Source organism: Brachyistius frenatus, unplaced genomic scaffold, assembly GCF_029030835.1.
Source record: "Brachyistius frenatus isolate BFR_SWC_R1_liver_20210118 unplaced genomic scaffold, ASM2903083v1 Contig_117, whole genome shotgun sequence".
NCBI lineage: Eukaryota > Metazoa > Chordata > Actinopteri > Embiotocidae > Brachyistius > Brachyistius frenatus.
The window spans coordinates 898132-922550 of NW_027210716.1; the positions used below are offsets into that span (position 1 = coordinate 898132).

At 40.4% G+C, this 24419-nt stretch overlaps 1 protein-coding gene across 2 annotated transcripts in view; it reads left to right on the forward strand.

Moving 5' to 3' along the window:
- cxxc5a (CXXC finger protein 5a) overlaps positions 1-24419 on the forward strand; it is a 42358-nt gene that overhangs the window by 13396 nt on the left and 4543 nt on the right. Inside the window, exons 2-4 of one of the 2 annotated variants that reach the window (XM_069713348.1) lie at positions 7566-8634; positions 17394-17496; positions 17591-18403. In XM_069713348.1, coding sequence (XP_069569449.1) covers positions 17609-18403 — 795 coding nt within the window. In that variant the 5' untranslated portion in view covers positions 7566-8634; positions 17394-17496; positions 17591-17608. Of the gene's footprint in view, positions 1-7565; positions 8635-17393; positions 18404-24419 lie in introns of both variants that reach the window. The other variant, XM_069713349.1, reaches the window with a different exon arrangement.

Consider the following 24419-nt stretch of genomic DNA (forward strand, 5'->3'; position numbering starts at 1 on the left):
GTTGCCCCCACGCACGCAGGACGCGCCATGTTTCGGTATTCTCGAAATTTTGTTACGCCCGACGATAAGAGCGTAAATGGACACCGCGATTTGAAGGTGTTTGACATTCAGAACAATTACACAGGTTTCGTTTTGATTGCCCCTCTCCCCCTCCCCCCCGCGCGCACACGTGCACGTCAACATCTGAGGCGGCTGGATTGATTATTGCAATGTTGGCCGAGAAATTTCACTTGGTGGCGACAAACCATCAGGTTTGATGCAAACTGAGCTCCTCAAGCAGCCAATCTACCACATGTGTTTCTAGAAAAATATTTCAATTTGAGCAATATATAAATGTAACGATGACATTTTGTTTTGTGCAACAGAACAAAATGTCAATACTTTTTCCTGATGATCACACTTTGCTCACGTCAAAATAATAGTGAAACAAACAAACAAAAAAAGAATTTACATGAATTTACTTAATTTAATCTCAGTCTGAATAGTGGTCCAGTGTTCACAAATTATTTCCACTTGAGAAAAATAAAATTTGTAGGCTAGATATGAATTGACAACTAGGCTATTAATGACGATTTAAAATCCTATTATGTGAAATTTAATACTTAGCATGAAAAAGGATTTAATCATTGATACTGTGCAGTTAAATGTTTGGTAACTGTGCCTTATTCATCTATTGTCGTACCCAAACTAACACATTATAGGAACATTTAACCCTTCATTTTTTTTTCTGCTTTGGAACAATAATATTAACGAGAAATCAAGTTAAATTCTTATAAATTGGCCTTTAGTGCCATCACAAAGACACATGCATGAAATTACGGATTAGAAGCACAACTCAAAACTAGAAAATATTCAGTCAAGCCTTATATTGTTTTTGTGAGATGGTGTTTTTTCGCAGGACAGCCATGATTTGAATTGAATATCCGTAAATATACCCAGAGCAGTGCACTGTGTCTGCTGTATTTCCTGTTAACCACCACTAGAGGCAGGAAACATTTACTCTCTGCTCCTTTCATTTTGACGTACAGTATTGGACATATATGTTTAACTTGTGCTCTACACTAACTGAATTTTCAAGTTTATTTTATTTAACAACCTTCTTTTCTTTACTATCAACCCTCACAATAAATACAGTATGTTAACAGCGGTAAACACAGAAATCAATGGGGGAAAAAAACCCGTTAAAAGTATCACATCTTAGTTTGTTTATCAGTGTTAGCAAAAAAAAAAAAAAAAAAGATTTAAAGCTTCAAATGATTTTTTTTAAATTTGTTTCTGTGTTTCACAACAGTAACTGTGTTCCCAAAATGAACTTAACCCCTTATAGTAAACTACAGACAGAAATAGAGACAAAACATATCTTGTATTAATTATTATGTTATCTCGTCCAGCAAGTATTATCTGGGCTTCTTCCATTAGACACTATTATGTTTACACAGCATATGTCAACTGTTACAAGCCAAACACTCTCTGTGGAGTTATTTGTGGTGATATTAGAGATGTTTTTCGTCACCTTATTTCATTATTTAAAAAGTAAAGCGACAGATGTATCTGTTTACCTTCTTTTTATGAGTGGATCGGGATGATTCCTTCAGTTTAGTTCAGTGACTCCGTGTTGTAATTGTGCATCTGCATTGTCACTACTATCCACAGCATGACAGCTGGTCTGAAACATGAGAATGACTCATTTTAGTGCTTGTGGTGCTCAGTGGCTTTTCATCCTCGTTAATGCTCCTGGCAATAAATGCTCCATTCACACAGCTGCTCTTGTTAGCGGCCTTGAAAAAGTTAGAACAGTTTGTTTTCAGTATCACTGCCTTCATGTTTGTCCTCCTAATCTCTGTTGTCTTTGGGCCAGCTTTTTACACAATGCAAACAGTTGTTGCAGGGTTTTTTTTTTAATCAAACTGTATGTCTGTCAGTTTTTGCTCGTGTCAACCGTTGTGTTAGATTTAAGTGTTTTGACCTAGTTGAGTGGGTGCTTTAACATACATGTGACACAAGAATCACACACGGTTGACCTTCAGTGATGTGCTTCATATGGAACCAAAGAAGCAAACAGACCTCAGTGGTTGCACGCTGTTGGGGAGAAACTTTCTGTTAAAGCAGAAAAAGGATGCAAACAGGCGCAGACTGTTTTTATTGAACGTAGCCTGGGTGAGCGGCATAGTGGTTTTGATATTTGGGGGCTTTGATTTTCCTGATGAAATATAAACATAAGAGTTGATTTACAGATTCTTTTTCATCTTAAATCTTGATTTTACTTTTTGATATTCAGATTCAAGTTGGGTTACTAAATACATTCAAATTTGAGATGTTCAGAAAAATGTGGATGCATCTATATTTGGATAAAAACCAACATTAGCACTGTTGTTGAAGTAGCAAAAAACAACAACATTGATATCATATATATTAGCATGCCTTTGAACAGAAAAGGGTGATGATGTTCATCTCTGGCTGAGACAGAGTTTTACTTGACTAAAACTCTGTGCATTAATTGAATTTAGAGCCAACACTTTAGGATCCATTTGGGTGCAATCTAACAAACAGTAAAGGCTCTTAGTAAAGAGACATTACTTAAAGCTAGGGATTGTTTTATTACCTAAAGATCACAGTACTCCAACTCATCATGTTTTGTTTTTCTTAATTCCTACTTACTTAAGGCAGTTTTTCCATGAGCTTCTGTGAAAACCTTCCAGTAGATGGGGCCCTAACCTTGATTTTAGCTGCAGCAGCAGCAGCCGACCAGCTGTTGCTGCTGCAACATAAAGGGGCAGCATTTCCTACTTTCCATTATCAGACATGATCATTTCAGAAGGCAACGACACAACTCATTTAGTGGTATATGCTAAACAGTTGTCGATGTGATTTTGTCATGCTTTTTTTGTCCTCATACTGTCAGTCAAGACAACAGCACCCCTTCCTCCCTGACAGATGAGGCTGAGCATGTGATTAGTGGCAGGATGAGTAATAAATCTCTAGAAATGGAACCAGTGTTGCTCATCAGGCAGTGAGCCTCTGCAGATGTGAGGCAAACACAAGGTGTGACTGATTCAGGCCTGTTCAGTGGGACAGGAAAACACACCACAAAATCCATAGCACTTCAGAGACTCAATTGATAGCAGAGGTTCCAATACCTGTCCTCAGTGCACATGGTATGTCCTTGAAGTTGCCAATATTGCTGGGACAGATAAACCAGAGGGTAGTGAAGAAAGTTGAGGGGAACTATAGTAGAGTTTGTTGCAGTGTGCCTGTTCTCTGTTCAGGAATGAGACCAAAATGAACAATATTGTGACCCCTAGTTTCTTTTGTATTACACAGAAAACTGACCGTTCTTATTTACTACCTAAAAACATTGTATTGCCTTTAACTAAATAAAACAATGACACTTATTTCCGTTAGGCAGTAAGCACCTATATCTTTAAATTGCAAGTCATAAAGTTCCACAGACATGGTTCAGATATTGACAGATTCCAAACAATATCTTCTACATAATTATGAAAAGATATATTTACTGCTAGCATTCTGTTGTGCGATAAATATAAGAAAACATAGCAATTTCATAAAACAAAAATGTTTTTTTTCCTAGCCATAAAGATTAATATAAAAAAATCTGCAAGTACTATCGAATCAAATGATGAAAGATCTAGAGAGCCTCGACTGTTCTGAAAAAAAATAAGATATAGCATGAATGATTGGCCTCTATATTGACCAAGTTATGAGCTCAAAAGTGAAGGTAGTGAAATTACCCTGAAAATCTCTTACGGTTAATTGGGTTAAATGGCGTACAAAAAGTGCGTAAACTGAATTTTAAATGAGATTTAGTGGTTCTCAAGTATAGAGTATTTCTTTGGGGGCAATGACCTGCTGGCAGCCACATCTGCTGATCCCTCCTTTAAATATTGTTTATGCTGGCATGCTGTCCTGGCACAACAGTAGGAGAAAATGGCTCTATGAAAGGACTCACTCCAACATTATATACTGTAACTTATCCAGCTGTAAGTTCCCACAACATTTTCTCAGAGTTATTTACTTGCAGCCACATCACTGGAACAAACAATTCATGAAATCACAAGTCATGTTGCATGTGATTCTATTACATCACAAACAACGTGTCTCTTCATAAAAAATTTAAAAAAATCATCTCACAAGGACGTATATATTAATACATGAATGCATCATGTTGGTTTTTTTTATAATGCTTTAACAGCCCGGGTGATTATTGTCATGCATTTTTTTTTAACTGTTCACATGAGCCTATAGTAGTCCAAATGTTCCCAAGTACTGGTCCTGTATTAATTTGAACTTCCAGATTAGTTCATCTAGATTTAATTAGTACTGAATACGTTTTATTCTATTTAACCCGAATTGTATGTCTTATATTTTTCAAACGCTAGTAAAACTGTAATTACAATAACAATATGGTAAGATTGTTTTTATTATACAATTGATTTTGTCAAAGATGTAGTTGGACTTTTGGGGAAATACAGTCTTTCAAGAACGAGATGAGAATATTGACACCGCTGTAATTTAGCCTAGTATAGTATGAAGATCAGAAGCAAAAAGAAAGGAAAAGGGGAAACCATTTGCCAGTAACATTGTAAGGCACAAAAATAGACCTACCTGCACCGACACAGCTCACTAATTAAAAGTCGTAACTCGAAACTGAAATATAAAAACAACATGCTGTTTTAAATGGAGTTCAGCGACTTCCTGCAGACTCATAGGAGCCCCATGCAGACCAGCCATGAAAAGAAGAGAGGATGTGATTCTTGAAAACAGGAGTATTTTGCAGAATATGTGATGACAGTAGATTGATTTTATGGCAAATAATAATAATATAATAATAACAATCATTCTTGTCCAAGAAATTTAGAGACTCTTTTGTCGTTGCTTGCTTGGGTTCGATTCAAAGTATTTGCATTGAAGGGAAATGCTGTGGAAAGACACTGGAACCTTCTGCTCCAACAACTTTTAGTTTTGGTGACAGATGATAAATGGTATTTAACAGGAAGTGACATCAGCGGGCACAAAAAAACCCAGCCAACATGGAGGACTTTGTTTGTTTGCCAGAGGATGTCATGCTTCATACATGTTTGGGTTTGGGATAACACGGGTTAATTTTTTAAAACTGTGATCACACTAACATATGAGATGGCGTGATGACATTTATTGATGTGGATAAAGGTTAGTTTGAGCATTGTGCTGCCAAAAGCTGAGAGAAAAAAATAAATTTGTAAAGAGTAACTCAGGAGAGACACTCCACATGAAGCCAGCCTCTCAGAAACAAGTGGGATGTTCTGAGTGTGTTACAGTGATTATTTGGAGAGTTTACAGGGCTTGCAACATTCTTCAGTATTGGAGAAAGCTGTTGTTCATGTCGCTCGCTGCTCCCTTCATCCCTTACGTACCTCTTTTTGGGCCATCTTCGGGGGCTTTCCTCCGATGCTGGTCATGTGTGCAGCTGGGGATGGAGGCCATGCAACGCTAATCCTCCTCCCCAGCTCAGGAAAGTACCCTGCCTCCCTGTGCAGAACGAAAAAAACAAAGAGCTGAGTGTGACTGCAGCCTCCGGGGTTCAGTGCACCCACCAGAACATGTCCAAGAGTCACAGCTTGCTGCTCCCTCCTACCCAACTATCCATGCATGACTCTCCTTCTCTCCCGTGCTTTCTCTCTTTGACCCTCTTTTCAACCTATGAAAGGCACGTATGATTGCAGACGACTCTTGCTTTTCCAGAGCAGAGAGAGAGGACTTTACAAGGTTAAAAGAGAGGACACATACAGCACAAAAGAGTAAAAGAATATCGTCATTTGACTTCATTCCACATGAATGTGTCATTACAGTGACATGGTCTAAAACGCTGAATGGAAACACACAGAAAATGTAGAAAAAAAAACAACCTCTAATCGATGACCCTAGAATTAGTTAAACATAACAATAAGAAAGAAAAATAGACATACAAGCACATACAGCATTCAAGTTATAAATGCAGCCATGATCCCCCTCCCCCCAAATGAATTATGGGAGTTGCAAACAAATGTAATCTCTGTACTCTCATATTAGCAGTGAAACATTTGTCATTTTTATTCCATTTGTCACTTGAAATATTGCGTTCACACACTCTGAACTGTGTTACTCCCTTTGGTGATCTGTCTATTTTAAAAAGACAGGGTAATTTTCCAAAACATAAAATAATTAACAGGTGAGAAAAAAATAGGCAGACTGTGAACAGACAAGGGATATACAGGTACATTAAGTAACTCAAATAGAAATAGATATTCCCTGCTTGTCTCCGTTAATGTCCTGTGTTGTTGTAGTTGTTGTTGTTGCTGCTGCTGCATAATGCCCACTTCCTTCATCTTGAAGGCCGCAGTCCAGACCACAGCTGACCACAGCCACAGGTGACCTTGAAATGTTCTGATCACTGATATCCTGTTTCTAATGAGAATTCACTGACCATCACGTCCCATCAGGTGACATGTATTTATATTTCTACTAACATGGACATAAACATGATTGTTTATTACAGTTATTTTGCCTTTTTTTTATGATACAAACACTGTAATTAGAATATTTATAAGAGTAAAGTATTACTTGTGCATTTGTAGCACTTTCAGTCCCCTCATTGGATATATTTTTGTATCATCGCATCACATGAAATTTGGTGGACTTAGGTCTGTTTACAATGAGATTTGGTGAGTACGACATTAGAGGATTGTATGCTGTGTTTCTGTGACACTTCCATTGCAGGTTTAAAAATGAACAGAAGTGGAAAATATTATTGTAATGTAATCAAATGAATCCATTTCCTTTTTAGTTCTTTCTCCCTTTCAGACATTTTTGAATCATCATTCATCCACACTGGAATTCCAACTTCTGGAGCTGACCTGTGCCAATCACTTCCTGGTGAAGGGGTGGGGTTATGATGGTGTCAGCACAGCTGGGGGGTGATTTCAGGGAACACAATGTTAGAATAGAAAAAGTTTATAGGACTGAGCCATTGGTGAAAATAAAATGTTTTCCTTGTTGAAGTGGAGAAGCTGTTCATGTCAAAGTACCCCACATACTGTGCATGATAATGTAAAAAAATAAAAAATAATAATGGTAAATAAAAAAACAAATAAAAAAAAACGAAAACATTTGGGTTCTTTACAGGATCAAAACACGCAGAGTTTTCTGGCTTAACCTGGTATTAGATTGGTATTGTTGAAACAAGTGTAAAACTTCGAAACAAGTGAAACAGCCTTGGATCAAACTGGCAGATATATATATAGATATATATATATATATTTTATTCTAGGTTTTATACCTATGAAATGTGGAATAACTTGTCTGGGTGAGTACCTTTTCAGTCAATGCGTTTGTTACCCAACGTCCGTGCGTAATTACGCATTTGGCGGATTTTTGACTTTAGTATTTACGAAGTGAGTGTCATGTTTATGAGAGCCAGAGCGTATTTGTTTGCAGGGAGGTTGGCTGGCTACGGGCAGAGTTAGTTGAAAACCCCCTCCTCTCTCTCTTTCTCTCTCTCCCTCTCCCTCTCTCTCTCGCTCTCTCTTCAGCTGCCGCGATATTTTCCAGCTCTGGAGCCTCAACCGCACAGCTCGATCGATTCGCATTGATTGTCCCTGACGAGCTGCTCCACTTTCTAGCCAATGTCAGCCAGTCTGCGATCGGGAAGGAGAGAAATGAAGGAAAATCTCTGCCGCCCTGGCGGTGTCATTTCCACACACTTGGGTTGGCCGCCTGCCAGCAGACAGGACAGCTGAAAGAGGTGGAGTGGACTCTGGGGCTGAGCGAGAGGAGGAGCAACCGGGGATGAGACTGATTTCTGTCAGCCTTGCATGGTGTAACCTCTGCTCTCCAAATGAATTGATGGGAACTGAGTTCACCCATGTTTACCCTCCATCACCCTGTATCCTTTTTGACAAATAGGTCACCCCTGGAAAAAAAAATATATAGGCTATAATATCTATCCCAGCTGTCACGACAACCTCTAATCATAAAACACTATAAACAATAACATAACCCTTCCTCTAGACGGTTTTGTGTCGCTTAAACAATCCGTAGGAAATTTTATAATATATGAATAACCTCTAGAACCAAAAGAGTATCATATAGTATCACAATTTCATAAAGAGTCAGTAATCACTCAGGCAGGCTAAATTCATCATCTGTCAGCCCACAGTTTTATTTGAAACGACGGCTCTCTCCCCAGCTGTCCTGACTGAACCGTACTCTCGGTTTGTTGTTGCCTCAGTTGAAGCGCGCGCACCGCAGGAAAGTCCAGTTCGGTTTTTCCGTGAAGCTCCAAAAATCTATGAAATGTGTTTGCATGTTCCTCTCTGCAAGCGGGGATGTAGAGGTGGGATTGCAAGGACCGAGAAAGCTCGGGGAACCCACGCGTTCAGCCTCTGAGAAAGTACGCTTTTCCAAAATAACTGACGGTGATTATTTTTTTTCTTTTCAGATTTGTAATTAAGACACAGGCACTCTGTAGGATTGTGTTCTCGGAGAAGAAGCTTTTTTCCTGCCCTTTTCTTTTTTTTTTTTGTCACCATTCTGCACGGCAGGCTGAGAGACGGACCGCTCGGACTGTGGGAGCCCTCCCCTCTGCTCGGATCTGCTTTGGTAGGTGCGAATAAAATGGGCCCGTGTTTGCAAATATGCAGATACATGGAAGAGGAGGGAGGAGGGGTCGGATAGGGGGGATCATACTTTGTTGAAGTCTGCTGAAAGTTGGGATGTCATCCTCTTATAGAATCAAGTTATAGCAGGGTGAACCAGGCTGCTTCTGAAATGTGCGACTGCAGACCATATGCTGGTACCGCAGATAGGCTCCTGTGCTCATAGATTCTCCAGTCCAGACAACAGCCAGTGATTCCGATCTAATTGAAATAAGAAATAAGAAATAAGAATACAATTGCCAGACATGTATTGATGCTTTCGCTCTGGGGAGAAGGAGATGTTTTACAAGCTGCTCTCAGTATTTCAACTACAATCTCCATTTGTCTTTATTGAATAAGTCGCCGCCAGGTCAGACACGGGGCTCCACTGGACCGAAAGTCAGATGGTTTATTATGAATCAGCTGTTAATGATGCGCACTCAACTTTGCGCTTAATGAAAGGAATAATCAACGCGCAATAGAGTCGGATCGTGATTTCCTTTGACATCACTCTCTCTGTTCCTCTTGTAATTGAAACTTTTATTTCCTATCACTAAAACGTCAACTAGTAAATGGATGTCATCGGTTTCCATTCATGTAGAAAGAGCAGGAGAAATCATTGTTTTGAATCATATATAGTTATTATTTCTCTTAATGTGTTGTTTTTTGTTTTTTTCTCCTCCGGGCATCATTAGAAAGTTCCCAGGTACAGCTTTCGTCGCGCTACCCGCAGATTTACAGTTAGCCCCCTCCTGCAATCCGCCACGGGTATCGCAGCTCCAAGTGCTCCATATGTTGGCGAGTAATTTGAAGTCACAGTATGCGCGGCGTGGTTGTTTTTCTCCCCTAACTTTTTGTGTGCATTGTCTAATTAGGGAGAATAAGACGCAGCAGGTTATGGACAATGGATGAAGCATTTAGTCTAATTATTGTCACCAGGCTTTCTAACTTCCCCTGCGTGTGTGCGCGCGCGTCAGTCGACAGGAGGTGGGAGGAATAGGGAATGTGTGGCTCACCGTAGACAAGTAAAGAGTCCGCAGACAGCGCGTCTGAATGGTGGGGAGGAGGAGGAAGAGGAAGAGGAGGGGTGGGGGCTGCATTTGCATCGTGCGACGCCTGAACTAATGCATTAAGTATTCTCGCGTCTCCAGAGGTGTAAGTCAGCTGCTGCGGAGTTTGTGTGCAGACCACAAAATGATTCATAACCAGGCAGGAAATCAGAGGATATTTTTTCCCCACCTCCGTTTTAAGCTGTCTGTGATTACCTGGCACCTGCGCAGGCAGTGACGTCAGTGGCAGAAACATTCAGGAGTTACTTCAGTGCTCTCGTGATTCACACATGGACACATGCACAGTTTAGTTATGAAATGCACCTTTCAATTTTGACCCATTAGGTGCCCAACCAGTCACGGGAGGTTAATTATCGTCAAACTAACAGCAATTTATTTTTAGAATCAGTAATTCAGGATTTATCATCACTTCCTGAAAGAAAGTGCCATAGAGTCAGACATGTGGGTAAATATTTCAGCAACCATAACCCTGGATTGATGGGATGTTATGGCTAAATGCATTCCTCCTTTCTTTATGATTCCACTTATTGATCAAATTAGTCAATAACTGAACCAACCAAACAAACATCTATCACTTAGCTGTCTGTATATTGTGGACTGATGTTTATTTGAATACACACATCTGTGTTTAGCATCTTGGCACAGCAGCTGGTGTAAAACCTGAAATGAAAAATCAGTTTGAAAATGTCTTTTTGAGGTAGTAACAAGCCAGTTAGTTTCCGAGCTACAACAAACTGTGAGCAGCATGTTAATGTTAAATTGGCTGTTTATCTTCATGCAAAAATCACAGTCTTGGCGACATTCACCAGTACACCACTGTGTTAGTTCAGAAGTACTCATCATTTTCTAGTGTTGTGAATGTTGACTCCATGAAAGAACTACTACATTCACAAATTATTTAAGTTTGCCATTTTCTTTATAAATGTTCCAACTAAACTGGAAAACTCTTCTCGATTTGTATGCACCAAAGAAGGAGATTTATGGGGGCTTTTGAATGGTTTTACAATGATTTGATGTACTCTCATATCCAGCTTTGCGTCGAGTATAAGAATATATTTTACATCTGTCCCAAATATATAAAAGGGCCTACTAAACCTACCAGTTAGTTCAAGGGGCCATTATCAATCACTTATATGACCGCTGGATAGTACCAGCAACAGGCCAATCGGACCTTCAGCGACAGGTGTGCCGGACCTTCGTTGACAGTTACAATAATAAACACATGGTTAATGTTGTGACACTGTCTTGGTAAGGTTAAATCACCAAAACTACTTGGTTAGGAAAATCTCATTGTTTGGGTTGCAATAAGAGCATCATTTACAACAGCTACATCACATCATGTGAAGTACGCTCTGTCTTAAAAACGTTAATTTAGAGCACCTTACTTAAACCTGGAGTGTGGCCCTTTGTTTCTCCCCCTTCTGTCAGTGAGTGTAATTATTAAAAAAAAAATTAAAAAACACATCAATACATGCTTGCATTGCAGGCTCTGATGTACCCCTCTGTTGTAGTTATGAAATGATGGATAAACTGTTTTGAGCCCCACAAAATGGCTCCTTTCACTCAGAATTGTATCCATTTGGTGCAGTACCATTCGGAAAGTCCAGATGAGCCACATGATTAAATTATTTTATCCCTATTCAAGGTAGCATAGGGCTAACTCAGAAGTTAGCCAGCTTAACCTGTGTAAGTTGCTGGTGTGCATGCTTTGCTCTCATGGCAAGTCCACAATGCAATAATCCAACAAGCATGGGGATGTCTCACCAGGCACCAGATTTAAAAACTCCATATTCTGTCAAATACAGAGGGATTTACCCGTCAGTGATTTGCTTAATCAGCACTGTGTGAGGTAGTTTTGGCAAGATCTTGAATGGAACAAACGTTCAATGTTTCCTGCACTATACGCTTAAAATGAATCAACAATGACTTTTATTTTCACATGGACAAAAACTAAGGTCTCCTTGGAGAAAGTCCTGTGTTTGATCCATCCAACATTCCCTGATCTACCACCTTACACAGACTTTATGACTCTTTTAAGTCACCTTAGTTCTTCCTTAGCTCCCATGCATGATAGTTACTATTGCCACTAGAGGTCACATTTATTTGAACCTTTGAGCATACTTGTAAGCGCACTTTGCCTATAGGTTTAGTGGGCTTTTACCAGCCAGTACTGTTTTCATGTATATGGGACAGGTGTGTGATGATAACCGCATGTTCACCAGTTAGGTGAGGTGTATTTGGCTTAAAAGAAAATAGCTGGCATCTGACTAAAAAGTCAGATTATTATATCGCACACAAAGCGGTAACAATTTAAAAGCTATTTTACCCACTCATCTGGTTCAGAAATCTAGCCTGATGTGCAAGACCACAGAGTGACACTGCATCATTTACACATTAAAGGTTCAGGGCAATTTATGCAGGACAGTTTAGGACATTTAATTAATGATTGGAAAGTACCAACACCACAACATCAATGATGATGTTTTAAGCACCTTGCACTTCACCCGTGTTGTTAATAAATGAATTGCATTGGTAGCTTTGAGTGTGCGTAATTTACTCATGTTCACTCCTCAGCATGGTTCCATCCCCTGATTTTAGTATATTGGATGAGTGTTCTTTGTTCACTTTGACATTTAATGAATGCCATTGTTTGGCGTCAATTACACAAAAGTTTCTGTTTGGCCCTTCGACTTTTATCAACGAACTGCTTCTTACACCGGGTAGCAGTTCTGATAATACAAGTGGAAGAATCATTAATAATATTAGTTACTTCTTCCCAAGCCAGTCTAACATCATCAGCCTGTAGAGGCAGACTAGTAGTGCCATAAATTTGTTGATTACAAGCCTGAACCTCCAGACAAGTATGTCGGTTTCCACCAGCATAAAGTTTGGCTGGCTGTGTTGGTCTGCTCCTTCTCCAGCCATTAAACACTTACAACACTCTGCTCCACAGTGGTGTTAAATGGGCTGAGAGGAGCTGATTTCATTTGCCATGACTGAAGTCGCCTGTGACACACCTTCGAATTATCTATTCCTCCCACTTTATCACCACGCCATGCTGCACCAAAGATGCACATTTTGTTTACCGATTTTCCACACCTTCATGCGCTCCCAGCACAAAGACATGTGTTTTCACCTAAATTCATGAAAATGGAGCCTTTTGAGAGAAAAAAAAAATGTGTGCACATGCTCGCTGACACAGCAGCTTCAGTGACTGTAGACTTATTTATGAGCTGTTAATTAATCCAAGTCAACCTTCACATACAAATTCATTCCTATATATCATCAGTTTATATAACATTATCTCACATTCAGTTCTTGAGTTCAAATCAGCAGATCAGACTGCAGATCAGCTCTGCTGACTGACAGTTCCTGGGCTCACATCCTTCAGCAGATTCAACAAAACAGCCTCCAATTAATGTGAAGATTTTCACCAAGTGTCTTTACTGAATGAACAACAACATTTATAATCGTATTAACAATGTTGTATTATACTTCTTCAGCATGTGGTTAGTATTTTGTCGGCCACACCAAAGGATTTATTGACCATTTGTGTGACATTAATCATCCAGCACTCAGATGTACTTTTTTTAAAGTGCAAAGAAACCTTGAAAACAGACTCCGTTTTGTCTGTAATTATAACCAGGCATCAAAGAAACAGTTAAAAAATTAATATTAACACGCAGTGACAGCTGTCCTGCTGCTGTTTCATTTTACATAAATAAGAGGACACCAATTATTTTTGTGAATGCTTTGATTGCAGGATCTCAGGATACACCAGTGCTTTACAATCTCCAGCTGAGCTTATCGGTCCATCTGAAAAAGGCATCACACACACGTAGTTGTTGGACCGTATTGATCATTCGGACTGTTTATATCCAGATCTGTATCTCTGTCCGCTAATCCTGCGCAACATGTTGTGTGCCGATAGATAAACAAAAAAATAAGAAAAACATCAAGGACAGCTGATATTTACACCTGTTTTCATGCTGAAGCAGCTTGAGGTGCAAGACGTAGGTCCTGTGGGCTTTCATATGTGACGACTAATTAAAGTGTTCTTGTCAGGCCAATTCACAGAAACCTGCTTTAATACAAACCATGGCGTTAAGTCTGTAACATCACGGCAAACTGATTGAACATGCTTAAAGGACAAAACAACACCAATTATCTGGTTTCAGCTGTATGATATTGACACTCTCCGACGAGGATGCAGTTGTGGTGTGAGGGGACAGTTCACATAAGGACATAAACCTTCTCTGCAAATGATGTGGTGAAGGGATCTGAAGAGCCGTGACGCTGGAACTGGAAGAGGGTGATTAGGCAGAGACTATATGCCATGCTCAGGGTTTATGATGATGGAAAGAGTGTGACTGATAGGGTGGCGAGATGGAAGGCAGATGTACACACACACACACACACACACACACACACACACACACACACACACACACACACACACACACACACACACACACACACACACACACACACACCGCAGAGCAAGGGAGTGTGAGGCTGACACAGGTGCTTACATTTCTGTCACAATGTGGTAGACTAAAGCAACAATTGTGGTGTGTTGCACCAGCAGCCCAAACACAACCTGTAAACATGTAAAATATACATCTAGAAACATGTGTTTGTCGTTACCGACTGTTTTCCTTTATGTCAGATTATGCTTTTGAATTTTGTTCATGTGTAAAACGACTAAAACATCCTTAACAACACTATAAATTAACCAATTCAATTTAGATGATTTATTCATTTCTCTATCCCAAATCTTTTGACAGCTCTTGTCCTCTGTAATGCTTTAATTCTGCATGCTGCGCTTTCACATTATGCTGATTATTCTTCCATAAACACACCATAAGTTTACATTAGTGCTGATAAAACTGTCCGTTTAAAAGTGCCTTAATAAGTGAAAAATTATAGCTCGAAGTCTTGCATCTCAAACGGACTGTTAAAGCTGCAGTACAAATAAAATTAATCATTTTTGAAATCATCAACATTTTACTGAAGAGACAACAAGAGTGTGAGTATTGGCTGATGCAAAGCAAATCAGAAGTATCCATTTCTGTCACATTGAGATCATCTTTAAAACAGCCAGTGAAATATACACGTCATTTGTATTTGAAAGATTTCCCTTTTTTTTTCCTTTTTTTAAAGTACTGGTGTCTTGAGGAGGTCATGTGTTGGATAAAAATGTTCTGGCTGTTTTATTTTGTGATATTATAGCTGGTCAGTCATATTTTTAAAACTGTTTTCATGAGCTGTGATTTGTCACTTTGTAGTTGACTTGAGAACCTGTTTTTTTCTAGCTATTGATAATAAGCGAGGTCATTAATTATGTGCGATACTCAAGTCTTTTTGTGTATTTACTATATTTATAGCAGCATTGAAGAGACAGTTTGATCAACTGGATGATCCCTCACGGCCACGGTTAACCAAAAAAGGATTGTGTTGTATAATTCACGATACAAATTTAGTTTTCTGAATGACTCAGAGTTCAATTGAGACCATGTGTTACATTAAATCCTCAATATTTCCTCAGTAAATCAGTATGCTGACCACTAAATACATAATTTTTCAGGTCCAATATTCCATAAAACCACAAACCTCCCATGTACCACTCTGAAGATTTCCAATGCTGTTCAGCCACAACTGAGTGGAGATGCTGTTAGTGTTGAGAAGCTTTTAGGAAACCGGACCCTGGTCAGTGCTGTAGTGGGAGAAACTGAAACTATGGGGCTGAGGGGCTGCGGAGCTGGCTCTGGTTCGCTGGCGCCACATCCCCCTGAGCTGGTGAGAATGTGGGGGCTGTGCTCTCGCCTTTGAAGCTTTACCTCCCACTAATTCTGGCCTTCCAATTTCCACACACTGCACAGACACCCCCCCTTCCATCCTCTTCCCCTCCCTTTCCCTTTGTTTCCCTTATAAGGACTTGCCCGGCCATTTCCTCGGCTTTTCTGTGGGAGGTGGTGTGCTTGTTTGTGAACACGGACAGGTCAGGAGAATAGCATAGTTTTCCCTCACAGGAATCCTGTGATAAAAGCCAGTAGATGCACACACCTCAGTCCACTCAGGAGTCTCCCACTACTAGTCCAGTGAACCCTCCTCGTGTCCCGCACCACTCTGTTGGATCTAATATTTTGACAAATATGTGTATTAATATATATATAATAATAATAATAATAATAATAATAGTAACATTATTGTAGACAAACACAAATTCAGACTTGACTTAAAATGACAAAATAATGTTATAAAAATCATACCTCTTTTGCTCCTAATGCAGACCTGTATGACAATAGTTAAAGAGGTTCACCAGAAGTTCACCTAAGTATGTGGGTGATAATGATAATATTCTGCATGACTTTAACCAATGAATGACTTTACCACCTCTGCAATGACTGCAAAAATTTAAATGTTGCACACAAAAGCACTTAAGATGTCATCTTAGAGTGAGAAATATGGAAAACAGCCTGGTACCTTTTAGTTACCTTAGTTTCTAATTCATGTTGTTTACCTAAGCAATTTGTGACCTCAATAGCCTACAACTTAATGTATTCGTTTTTTTTTAGTTTGTTTTTTTTAGATTAAAGTAGAAAGATTTCTAGTTAGTAAAAGAATTAGATAGAATTACAACTCATTTTGTGAGGTTTCATGTTCATTGAATATTGGTTTACCTTGGTATGTGTTTTCAGTGAAAACAATGACTGACCCCTCATAATATTCAAAACATATCTATTAATTTATTTATATAGTATTACTTGTATGATTTATTATCCAATAAACTCATCAAATTGTAGGTTATTAGCAACACTAAGTCTGAGTGTGTCAGAGCACTTGATGTTATCAACAGGTATTGATAGAGCCGGTAAACTGACAAACAAATAAATGCTCATTTCAATGTTTAATTCGGTTACTGGCATACTTTTACAGTACAGAACATTATTCTATTTTTTTATTTGTGGAATTATGTGCCAATATTTCAACTTGGATCAGAATGTTGACGAGTTTGTCAAGTTTAGTAATTGTTCATTTTCTTCAGGCATCTGAACTTATGTTTAAAGCACCTGTATCCACCCTTTTACAGTAACAACTTATTACATTATGAAGTGAAAACAACATGACAATGTGAGATAGTGAACAAGAAGATAATTACCACCCAATCTGCAGCTCTCCTCAGTTTTACCGAGCTTTATATCAAGTTTGGGCGCATAGTTTTGCTGACTGGTCGGCAGTGTCACTGTTCTCACCATTTTGAAAATGTCCTTTTCAGCCACAAGAAGCAGCTGTTCTAAGCAGAAACGTTCCAAAAACATGTTATACACTAGCTGCTCAGCACCAGATGCCAGACAACCACACTTGGTGACTAGCTGATGACCACTGGACTGTTTAGATAGACACAAGTGGTGGAGACAAAAACAGAGCTAAAAGTGAGTGACTAGTAGATTTACATTTACCAAGTAGCCGGAAACATGACCAAATGAATGTTAGTGCTGCAGTGAATAAGAAGCTGTTGGTCAATAAGTTCATCTTATGTTCTCTGCCCCAATCAGACAAGAGATTATGATTTACTGTACTTCTTCATGTGTTTTGGTGAAGTGATCATTAATATGTAATGAACACACATCTCTCCTCTCCCTGTGTAAAGTTTCCAGATGGCCCATGGAAGAACGTGGATGAGGGCTAAGCTGTAGTGGGGGCAGAAGGCTTCGGGGCCTGCCTGTCGTCGACTGGCTGACTGGTCCATCGAGGTGAGGTACCACTCTCATCGGGGCACAGAACGGACCGAGAAACGGTGCCTCATCACTCACCCCTGCCCCCTTTCCACCCTCACCCCCAACCCAGGCACGTACGCTCTGGACCATGTCTAGCGGGCTGTCGGAGGGGGGCCAGACAGAGGACCTGGAGCGCAGTAGCTGCAAACAGGACTCTCCTGTGATAGAGCGCAGGAACCGCAGTGGCATCATCAGTGCGCCCCTCAGTAAGAGCCTTAAGAACTCCCGCACCCTCTCCCAGTACACAGCAGTCTCCTCTGCCACCACCAATGGACACACGGACAATAGTGAGACTAAGAGCCACTCGGCCAAGCCTCAGCCACCCCCGCAACCCCAGCCCACTGTATCCGCACTGACAGCAGCCAAGTTGGACCGAACCCTAGAACAGGTTCTGGAGGGACAGAATGGCCTGCTGCACTTTGCCCAGGCAGCAGCACTGTTAAAGCGGGCCGGTATGGAGCACATGCTCCTGCCTGGGGGCATGGGAGTGGGAGTTGGCGGTGGAGACGCAGGCTCGGGGGCTAGCGACTTGGAGGGTACGTCTGTCACGGACGCCGTAGGTGGTCCTGTTGACTTCCCATATGGAGTAGGGGGTGGCTTCCCCTTCAACCCGGGGCTTTTCATCATGACGCCGGCTGGAGTGTTTCTGGCGGACAGCGCGCTACACATGGCCGGCCTGGCCGAGTACCCGGCGCAGAGCGAGCTGGCCTCTGCTATCAACTCCGGTAAAAAGAAGCGAAAACGTTGCGGCATGTGCCCACCTTGCCGACGGCGGATTAACTGCGAGCAGTGCAGCAGCTGCCGGAATCGAAAAACAGGCCACCAGATCTGCAAGTTTCGCAAATGTGAGGAACTGAAGAAGAAGCCCTCTGCTGCTCTGGAGGTAAGAGGGTGGTGGTTATGATGTGCCAGTGCTTTGTGACTAACAGGATTTGGGGTGGACTGACTCATAAGAGAGATACCACACACTTGTGATCATTGGATCTAACATTTGAAGGTGATTCACATCAAAGAACTAGAAAGCTGTTTCAAAAAAATATGACAGAGATCTGCAAACTTCACAAACAAATTTAAGATTCACACCCGAAAGCACAAAGACGGTGTTTCGAGTCTCACCTGGATGTCCTTCCCCTTTAAGAGAAATAGTACAGGGGGGCTTTTTGGTGGTGTGATGGCTCCACAAGCAGGGAAATGACAGGTGGTGTGTAGTGCACAGGGTATGTGCAGGGTAAGCATGCGCCATGGGGTCTCTTTAATCTGTCCACCATAACCGCGCGAGCACCTTGCCCACATCTTTCAACTAGCCTAAAACACAAGAGATGGTTTGTATTTGTTTAAGTGAGCTAAGACACAATTTAGCTCCTTTCACAGTCGCCTTTTCAGTTTAGTCACATTTAAGTCCTTGTTACATTAACTGTAAAGAAATGTCAATAAAATAGTGTGTTTGTAGGCAGAGCGGCAGTAATTGTGAATATGTGTACAGTATGTGTTTGTGTGCAAGTCTGTGGGTATGTTTGTGTGTGTGTGTGTGTGTGTATGTAACAAGGTCCATCTGGCTACAGAGCTGTCATCTGGAGCACCAGGTGTCAGTGTGGCACATGCTCCCCCCCACCCCCCTCTCTTTTAGCTGCCGCTGTCCTTCTCTCCGGTGACACTCCTGCTCATCTAAATGGCCCTCCACACTTCCTGTCTGTTACCTCCATCACACTCGGTGGCCTAACTAACCCTGGCTGGGGTGACAGAACGACCAATCATGAAATCAATCTCAGCAGATGTTCCATCTCAGAGGAAATAAACTTTTGTGATCAATGGATAATAGTGTCACTTTGACATTACATATTACTGTAAACTGATAGATATGCAACATTGTGTGAACATGGGGATGTCTAATGTCTAATGTCTAATTGACACAAACTGGATCTGTGCTTCAAACTGCTAATGGTTTTACTTCTTTCTCTTTCTGATGCTGATTGACAGTGACAGCTAGGCCTCTTGTTTGCAGGCTGACCGGTTGGTTGTTCAGTCCCCATGTGCTGACTTAGGCCATCCACAATAAAACACTCCTTAACTGGACAGTTTGTTTAGTGGATAACTTTGAGTAATGCAGCCGTTTTTCTTTTATTGCCTCTGTGTACACCTTAATGGCACATTGAATGGAAGATTAGCTTAGCTTATCAATTAACGGATGTTCATGGAGCGCTTTAAGATTGGCTGGATAATTATATGCTGTTATTGTCAGTTAATTGACCAGTATGAAAAATGTATACAAATGTACCCTTAAAGATAAAACAGGAATTTGCATGTGCAAAAACTCCTGTAACCACATACACATGTGATTTTGCACATAGTAAACATGTAGTTTAGAAACATTTTCATGGTGTAATGTGTGATGGCCACATAGATTCCAATGTTAAAACTTTTACACTTATTATCCCCGTTGTTTCAACATGTGGTAAACATGTGTCATACATGTGATCAACTGTGTCCAGTGTGGAAAACATGGGATACTCATGTGTTTTTTTTCTGTAAGGGCACCGTGGCTTACATTCTTTAACAGGCCATGACAACATTTCTTTAAGCCCCCTTACTACCAATCATGTGATAAGTCTTTATGATTCAGCAAAGGCCCTAAAACGATGTACTGTGTGTTAACATTCAAGCGACAAAGCCCCCCAGCGTCGGGAATCATAACTCCTGTCTGTCTAAAGCAAAGGGATAAGTCAGGTGCCTTTTTTTCCAGTCCGCATACAGAGGAGGTCAGTGTCACTTTTGGACTTTAACACAGGAGGCTACTGTTCATTTCCTGTTTCCACCTCAGTCAGTGTTTATCATAACTATGACAAAGAAGCTCTTTTAACCTTAACAAAGCACTTGCTTGTCTTGATATAACAAGATCTTATGTGTGTCTAAATCTAACTAAACCTTAACCATAGTGTTGTCACATCGTAAATGTTTTTCTGCCAATAGAGGAGTCAGATTAGGAAATGCTTCTATATATTGTTCGAAAGGACAGGTACTATTTTATCATTTAATTTGGAGGACTTAACGGTTGCATCACAGTGAAGATGATGTCTGGTTTAATTGTTGTCCAAATTATGTTGTTTTTGAGTTGTAGGGCAGGCGTAAGCTTCAACAAATGTACAAAAAAAATGCTTAAAAGCTGGCAACAGTCAACAATGTAAATTATTTTGACTGCAGCAAATGAGCTAAAACATTTACACGGGCATGATCCTTTAAAAGAGGTTCTGTGAAATTAATCAGTATGAAACTGAAGGATTCATAACCTCATCATCCATGGCCATTGTGCCTGAAAAAAAACAGACTTTCTGTCACACTGAGAATCAGCCTGATCAGTATGAATGTTAGCATTCTGTTTTTCCGTGTTGTATTGTTCAGTTACGGATTGATGAGACGATTCATTTGTCTCTGTTGATGATTCCGAGAAAATGTTGAAATGTGTCAGCTTGCTATGTAGGTGGTACGACTCAACGTCAGTAACAGAAAAGGGATTTCATTTTAATTTGTGATTTGCAATTGATGTTGTCATGGCAGTTAGCCAAATAACCAGTCGTTCACACCAGTGATGCCAAACTCGAGGGGACTTGAATATTCATGAGAGCTGAAGCTGATACGGGTCGTCATGCTGCTTGTGAGGTCGCAGTGCTGATGCTGCCAGTGGCCACCTCAACTCCAAGATAAACTGGCCGAGCCTCCAAGTATAATAGCAGTCAGATTATTGACTTTAGTAATTGTGTGCCCTGTAATTACCTGACACATATTTTTACTCCTTACAGCTGAGAATATGCACTACTTGCTAATTTATTTAATAGGCCTGTCAAGCAATTTCCTTCTTTTCAGACCAGAAAGGAGAAGACTATTGTCTTACTGCAGCTTAATTTAACATGTAACGGATGTCATAAAAAAAAAAAAAATCGTTATAGGGTAATACCGCTGTTTTTAGTGCCTATGCGAGCAACACTTCTCTATTATCATTCCCTGTCAGTATGTCAAAATCAGTGTCGTTGACAAAAGCAAGCAGTTAAACGTGTAATTTCATTGTTTTTTACTTGGCTGAAATGTGGATTATGTTCCACTAAAGTTGGCCCATGCATCAAATATCAAATAAATCAACTGCCAATCCAACAGGTGCATTGCAGTTGTGCAACAGATTCATTATGTGACATTAAATGAACAATGATGCAGGGCCACCCTGGAGGTGTGAATGTTTCTTCAGTGCCAGGTGAGGTGTTTGGCATGAAATTGCCATGGGAAAGGCGAGAAACATTCATGTCACAGAGTGCAAGTCCGGCACATCAACCCACACAGAAAGCGTGAACCAAATTTTTACCTCAGTCAACAAATCACCTGACAACCCATAGCAAGAAATTAAATCTTTTTGACAGCGTAATCCCCGTAATATTCCTCTGATGTCCCCTTATAATGTTCCTCAAAGAGTATTTTGGATATAATTGTATTCTGATCCTGTTAATTTTCAAGAAGAACTTAATCTAATCATGATTGCTTTGTGGCACAACTGATGAAATGTAAAATACACTCAGACAGTAAATGGGCTGTAACTCTGAGACTAGTGTTCACCTTCGGGAAGGATTTCCTGAAAGAGATCTGCAACCTGTTACTTATTTGCCCCAAATGTGATTTGATACAATATTGTACAGAGCTGTGATGAAAAATATATAATTTTGCCCGTTTTATTCTTCGTCCTTAATCACTCATACATTACCCATTAGCAGTCTAGTAGCTATCTCAAAAGGCTTTGTTATTAAGTCAACAGCTCTTGTTCAGCAGGTGATTAGATCAGAGAATATAGCCTGGGCCGCGCTGTCAGTGAGTGTGATGTCATCAGTCCAAGCTAAATGTCAGAGGGTGAGATTCATGGTGAATGTGCAGTGTCAGAGGAGAGAACGACGAGTAGAGAGTCAGTGGTGAATCCCAAATGTCAATACTGACATGATGATGTAAGATAGTCAATTACACTATATGATTTTTATTTCTTTTACATTTTCTTTAAACGTGGCTTCTGTAAGAGAAATTCCTGTTTCCCGTCAATTGCCTTAATGCATATTCAGGGAGACTTGGGCAGCACCTGCGCCAGAACAGAAGATCCTCCTGGCTTTCAGAGTCCACAGTGAACCGCAGTGAGCCTCAGCTGTAGCACAGACAGCCCCTGAGTGTCACATTCCCCTCCAATCAATGATAGCGTCGCACATCCCCGTCTGCTGTGACTGTTATACTCAGCGTGCATTTTGCAAAGGGGTCATGATGTCTTATTTAACGTGTGTCTTGCGGTCAGTTTGTCAGATAGTTTGGACTGCTTCTCAGCGTGTCCTTGTATGCACACGATTTCGGGTGAAAAAAGACTGGAAGAAATATATTGGCTTTGTTTCACTGTATTTGCATTAAAAGGTTCCTTTCGTGTGTTTCGTGCCAGCCTGTGAGCGTATATACACGTCGGTACACAAGTGTAGTCCAGCACTGTGCTTATTTTAAGGGTGTTGACGGTTTCCATTGAAAGCTCATGGCAGCTCAAAGAGGAGCGTAAAATTGGCAAGTGAGGGGGAGTTAGCATGCTGAGGCCTTTGCCACCTCATAGCTCACTGGCTGAAGATGTCTGGATTTATTCTGGGAATGCTACATTTGAGAGAAATAAGTGGGAAGGCAGATCCTTTCTGCTCGATGTCTGAATACCCTCCAGTGGTGTCAGTCTCAGTGATGCACAGAGAAAGAAGGGAAGTCAGGGTTAGGACGTTGTAGTGTAGCTTGTTTTTGCTTGAATTTCATTGTACGCCCGGATGTACTGTACTGGTGGGTGGGTAATATTTCAAAAATATTATAAACCAAGACCAGATTTTTGTTTCTTTGTCTTTCTATGGAATATTTTGAAATTAAATTCATTGCTTGTGTGAAGGACGGTGCTTCTTTGTCATGAGACACAGCTAACACCTGAACACACTCGTGTTTTCCACCGGGACCCACTTTGCCAGTATCGGACGCTGATATGAGAGTAGCGTAATCCCTCATGGTCTTCCCTGCCTCGCAGACACTGTACACCAGACAGTCAGAACAGCGGAGACTCATACAAACTGACAGGCATGCAGACTGACACCGAGACACATGGATGTGTGGGCAAGTTGCTGGGCAGACAGAGGGACAAGTTGGAGTGGACAGAGGAGGAAGAAAGAAAGAGAGAGAGAGAGAGAGAGAGAGAGGAGGCATTGAGGCAGCCAAGGTGTCACTCTGTCGACAGACATCTGTATTAAAATAACAGCCCTCAACTTGAAGAAAAACAATGGATTTATTCATTAAAAAGACAGAGAAGTTGGTAATTTGCAGGTCAAAATACATATTTGAGACATGTGTAATATTTAGCTGTTGGTTTAACAGCATCTTGGTGACTAGATTTCAATATGTAGGAAGCTGCTTCACACCGAAATACAATCATTTATATATTTAGCTTTTATAAATACTGTTGAAACGACCATTATATGTAATTTCTGTCAGTTTTGACCCAGGTTTGACCTCGACATCCGTATGTCTTTCGACCTGTGATTGACGGGCATCAGTATTGACGGTAACAGTGAAAGATTTGCATCATTAGCTTCAGCAGTTATCTCCATTCAAAATCTCCAGCATCATCTCTGGCATATTTTCACCTAGAGCTGCGCCAATTAGTTGATTAATTCATTACCTGATCAAGAGAAAATTAATCTGCAACCACTTTGATAATTAATTTTTTCAAGCAAAAAGCCAAATGTTTTATGAATTCAGCCTCTGAAATGTTGGTTGTTAGTTTTTCTTTGTGACATTTTACACTTAATTGTGGTTTAAGATTAAGAAAGTAGCATTTTTTTTTAACATATATCATTGACTAGATGGGTAAT